The sequence below is a fragment of the Salmo salar genome, chromosome 01 (assembly GCF_965601325.2).
Source record: "Salmo salar chromosome 01, fSalSal1, whole genome shotgun sequence".
NCBI classification, from domain to species: Eukaryota; Metazoa; Chordata; class Actinopteri; order Salmoniformes; family Salmonidae; genus Salmo; species Salmo salar.
In genome coordinates, this window is record NC_138291.1 from 44354537 (window position 1) to 44359868 (window position 5332).

A 5332-nucleotide genomic window follows, 5' to 3' on the forward strand; every position below is an offset into this window, starting at 1 on the left:
CAATTTAAGTCCAAAAATGTATGTAGCAACTGCTGATTTGCCACTTGAATCCAATTCGTTGTGTGAGTCACATGCCTTGTTCCTATTGTCTGCAGCAGAGAGTAGGGTGTGTACCGAGGGACTGGGGACGTATACAGGGTTGGGCAGCGCTGGCCGAAGGCGGTATTTTCCAGTGGTGGTGGCGCAGCATCCTTTGTACCATGAAGCCTTGGTGCGGTGCATGCCGATTGATGAGAATGGTGGAGGCAGTTATCATTATCAGGATCAAGGAGGATATTCCTCAGATTTGGAAAAAGGACATGTAGGCTACGCAGGGTATGTCCGTGTTATTAGGTGTGTCCGATTACAGAATGTTATCATTTTCAGCGAATGACATGAATTGGTTGACCTGAGTACCGCTCCGCGGAGGATGCTGCGGTGCAAAACGTGAGTAATCTCCTTGATGCGCGATTAGCGACGTATACGGTGGAAGTGTTGCCGTGAAATCCATTTTACGGTCAAGGATCGAAGGAATAAATATGTCGAGACAGTGCGAGGCTGTGAAGGTGGTGGTGCGATGCCGCCCATTCAACAGGAGAGAGGAGACGATGGACAACGATAACATATTGGAGGTGAATACAAAACTGGGCCAGATCACATTGAGGAACCCAAGGGCGTCACCTGAAGAACTCATGAAATCATTCACCTTTGATGCAGTCTACGACTCTGAGTCGAAACAGAGCGATATTTATGACGACACAGTCAGACCCCTTGTGGACTCCGTGTTGCAAGGATTCAACGGGACCATATTAGCTTATGGGCAAACTGGGACAGGTAAAACCTTCACCATGCTAGGTATGCCCACAGACAATGAGAGAGGGATCATCCCAAATTCATTTAACCACATTTTTACACAGATCTCCAGGTCTCAGAATCAGCAATATTTAGTGAGGGCATCCTATCTAGAGATCTATCGGGAGGAGGTCAGGGATCTGTTATGTAAGGACAACAACAAGAAACTAGACCTCAAAGAAAACCCAGATTCAGGTGTCTATGTCAAAGACCTGTCTTCGGTTGTCAGCAAGAATGTCATGGAGATCGAACATGTCATGAACATAGGAGACCAGTCCAGGTCTGTGGGGTTCACCAATATGAATGAACGCAGCTCGCGGTCCCATGCCATCTTCATGATCACGGTGGAGTGCAGTGAGAAAGGTGCAGATGGAGAGGACCACATACGGGTTGGGAAGCTCAACATGGTTGACCTGGCTGGCAGCGAACGCCAGAGAAAGACAGGTGCTAATGGGGAACGCCTGAAAGAGGCCACTAAAATCAATCTGTCCCTCTCAGCACTGGGTAATGTCATCTCAGCTCTGGTGGATGGGAAGAGCACACACATCCCTTACAGGGACTCTAAACTGACCCGTCTACTCCAGGATTCACTCGGTGGCAATGCTAAGACGGTCATGGTAGCCACTCTGGGACCAGCGTCCAAGAACTATGAAGAGTCCCTAACGACCCTAAGGTACGCTAACAGGGCTAAAAATATAAAGAACAAACCCAAGATCAATGAGGATCCAAAGGATGCTCTGCTGAGAGAGTTTCAGGAGGAGATCACCCGCCTGAAGGCCCAACTGGAGGAGCGAGGGATGCTGGCAAAGGAAAGGAGGAGGAGAAGGAATAGCAGAAGACTGACTAAAAGTATGATTGTGGAGGATGTAGCCCACAGAGAAAGGGATGCGGAACTGTGGAAGGCTCTGGAAGCAGAATGGGAGCGGAATGCAAAATACTATATAAAGGAAGAACAGGAAAGCAAGAGGAAGAAAGAGGAGGAGAGAAGTATAGCGATAAGTAGATTCAAATCCATGGATAACTCTGTAGAGGGCCGTGCCCAAAAAGTTGTTACATCCACCATACCGATACATAGATTTAGCTCTGTGGAGGATAGCCCCAAAATGGCTCTTCCCACCAGCGCCCATAGCAGCCCAGGGGCCAGAGAGAAATGGAAGCCATTTGGTGAGAAGGAGCAGATGGAAAATGAAAGGATGATGGACCACATGCAGAAGGAACAGGAATCCATGGAAAAGATTATTGAGAAATATAAGGTGACAATAAATATATTATTATTTACTCTGTTTCTGTATATGAGACAATAGTGCATTTTGGTATATTTAATATGAGCAATGATTCATTGGTCATGATACAGAGCATCAGTCTTTCCAATAATCAGTTATCCATATTGCCACGCGTCTTTCCCTCCAGGCTATGGAGAGCAAAATATTGGCTGGGGGAAAGAACATTATTGACCACACTAACGAGCAACAGAAGATGCTGGAATTGAAGAGGCAAGAGATTGCAGAGCAGGTGAGAGATCGCCTACAAACCAATAGGCTATGATAGATTGGGGGAGTCGTGGCAAAGGCACAAAACAACTAGACTATCCCTCCAGTATATCGGAAATATTGCTGTGTGTAATGACCATGTTGAAAGTGGTAATTTTATATAATATTTCTCAATGTGCATCCAGGTTTATGCATTGTTTTTTTTCTCTGTGTTCACATATCTTAGATTTTGGTCAGCATCATGGAGAATGGCTATGATTTTTTTTAAAAAATTTTTTATCTGATATTATTTGAGTGTAAAGCAAGGCCTAGCTGTATTGGGTTTGCATGAATGAACCATGACTCCACAAAGGAATTTCCCTGGAATAAAAGTTAATTGTATTTGTATTTAGATAAGACGGGAGAGAGAGATCCAGCAGCAGGTGTTGGCTCAGGATGAGGAGACAGGAGAGCTGAGAGAGACCTTCTCCTCCCTGCAGCAGGAGGTGGATCTCAAGACCAAGAAACTGAAAAGGGTAAAACAGATGACTAACCAGTCCTTCCATAAACATAAAGTCCATCTACTGTAGGATCATTATTATGACATGTTTCATTTGAACTGATTTGAGACACAATCCTATTTCCTAATTCCTGGTATTTGGATAAGGATGTTAATATTTAATGGAGTTATTGTGCTCTCCTATTGTGTTTCCTCTCTTGTTGATCCAGTTGTATGCCAAGCTGCAGTTGGTGAAGGCTGAGATTGGGGACGTCATTGATGAGCATGTAGTAACCAGACAGGAGCTGGAGCAGACACAGAATGAACTCACCAGAGAACTCAAGTTCAAGTGAGTATTAATAACCTGTAATCATGGAAGCACGCATGCAGACACACACACACACACGCAGACACGTGTGTGCGCGCACGCACGCACTGCGCCAATTTGGTTCACTTTTCACAATATGTTTTATGTTTTACCTGCAGGTATCTCTTAATTGAGAATTTCATCCCTCCTGAAGAAAAGAACAAGATTATGAACAGGCTTCACTTTGACAGTGAAGAGGACCAGTGGAGGTTTAAGTCCTCTGTTACTTCAGAAAGGTCAGTGAGTTCACCCAGTCTACACTAGTCCATACTACACTCTTAGGAAAAAAAGGAACCTACAAGGGTTCTTTGGCTGTCCCCATTGGAGAACCCTTTGAAGAACCCTTTCTGGTTCCAGGTAGAACCCTTTTGCATTACATGTAGAACCCTCTAGACCGAGGGTTCCACATGGAACCCAAAAGAGTTCTACCTGGATTAAAAGTATTAAAAAATGGGACTACTTTGTCACAATATGATATTATCCATACTTTTCTTTTAACTCCTTAAATAACTCCTAAACTAGCCTTTCCTCCCGTACACATCTTATTGCAGTAAATTGGCTCATCAGGTGAAACGAAGGCCCACTTCTGTGGTGGGATACAAGCGACCTATCAGCCAATATGCACAGATGGCCGTCACAACAGGAGCTCAATCTAGATACCGGGTGGGTTGGTGCTAGGTTTTTTATCTATGGAAATATATATATATTTGAGACTGAAATTTAGTGTAGTGTAATTTTGCAAAATGTATTACATGTGCTAGATAGAAAATGTTTAATCAGTTGTATTTGACAGTATATGATAAAAAAAATGTACTTTGCTCATACTTGAGGTCCATTGACATACTGTACTAATTAATGTCCAGAACACAATTTCCACCCATTTTTTAAAAATCATCAATTGCAGACGCTTTCCATCGTCACTGTTCATTACATTAAACTTCCTCTCTCTTTCTCTCTCATTCCTTATTCCTATAGGCTGAGAATGTAATGCTCCTGGAGCTAGATATGAGCCCACCCACCATGTACAATCTCAACCTTAATGGAGCACACCTGGAGCAGGCCTTTGGCGGTCCCGGTAGCCCCAGGAGAGACCTGCTAGTCAACGTCCCCTTCAGGGACAGGACCACTGCATCAGGAAGGGTCCGGAAGTCACGATCCTGGTGAGTTACAGTACCTGTAGTAACCTGTTGAGTTTAACCTGCAGAGGAGGACTCTATTAGAGTTGCTACAGAATTGGCTGATTAACTATTATCTGATTAGTCTTTACGACTTTACAAAAAATTGGCAGCATTTAGAGCCATGAATTTCATAATGCATGAATTTTATATGCATTCGTTTTTGCTGTATACCCTTTTCTTCGTTCCCAGGTACCAGGCACCTCGCTCATCCTCTTCATGCGTCTCATCCTCTTCATCATCCAGCTCTATAACACAAGGACCCCAGACCCAGAGCTCTCCTCACCCTCAGAGACCCTCCTCAGCCATCTATACTCCATTGGAAGGTGCCATTCCAGGGAGCCCCTGATTATAGAACATTCCAATGTATATCATATATGCTTATTTGCTGTGTTACATTATGCAATCAACAATTTCAAAGTGTATTATTTCACCAAATACAATTTGTCTGTAACCAAAAGACTTGCATAAGACTTTGTGGAAAATATTGTAAAGCTGAGCTTTTCATTATTTGATCTTTTTTTTGCTATTATTATAGCTTATGCAGATGATGACTAAAGTAATGTTTAGCTTTAGATGTATTGAAACATCAGAATAAATGGTACAAACTGTTATAAATAACATGTATGAGCCTACATTTCTTTAGGGAAAATATAAAATACCTGTCTTTCAAGTCAAATGAACTGCCATTGACCAAAAATAGGGAGAAGAGAAAAAAAGCACCAGCCTAAAGGTTTGTATGAATTCGACTAATTTTAAAGGATTTACTCGGTAGGCTAATATTCTGTTCTAGCCTAAAACACCGCCATCTCCCAAAAATAGTCACATGTTCTGACAGTAATAACAGTCACGGTATTATTTTAATAGCTATGTATTTTTTTTTATAACGAAGTAAAACAAATGTGTTTAAATACTCGTGTTTTCCAGTGACAGCTGTCATTTGTACAGTAAGATGACGTCTCTCTCTGGGTCACATGACACACTCCTTACA

At 42.7% G+C, this 5332-nt stretch overlaps 1 protein-coding gene across 1 annotated transcript; it reads left to right on the top strand.

The window, feature by feature from the left end:
* Nucleotides 1-139: 139 nt before the first annotated feature.
* LOC106603760 (kinesin-like protein KIF3B) lies at nucleotides 140-4962 on the top strand. Its single transcript, XM_014197815.3, has 8 exons — nucleotides 140-2084; nucleotides 2242-2343; nucleotides 2714-2836; nucleotides 3030-3148; nucleotides 3286-3402; nucleotides 3718-3829; nucleotides 4142-4326; nucleotides 4534-4962. The coding sequence occupies exons 1-8, from the start codon at nucleotides 519-521 to the stop codon at nucleotides 4688-4690; spliced, it is 2481 nt and encodes an 826-aa protein (XP_014053290.2). The 5' UTR covers nucleotides 140-518; the 3' UTR covers nucleotides 4691-4962.
* Nucleotides 4963-5332: the final 370 nt, after the last annotated feature.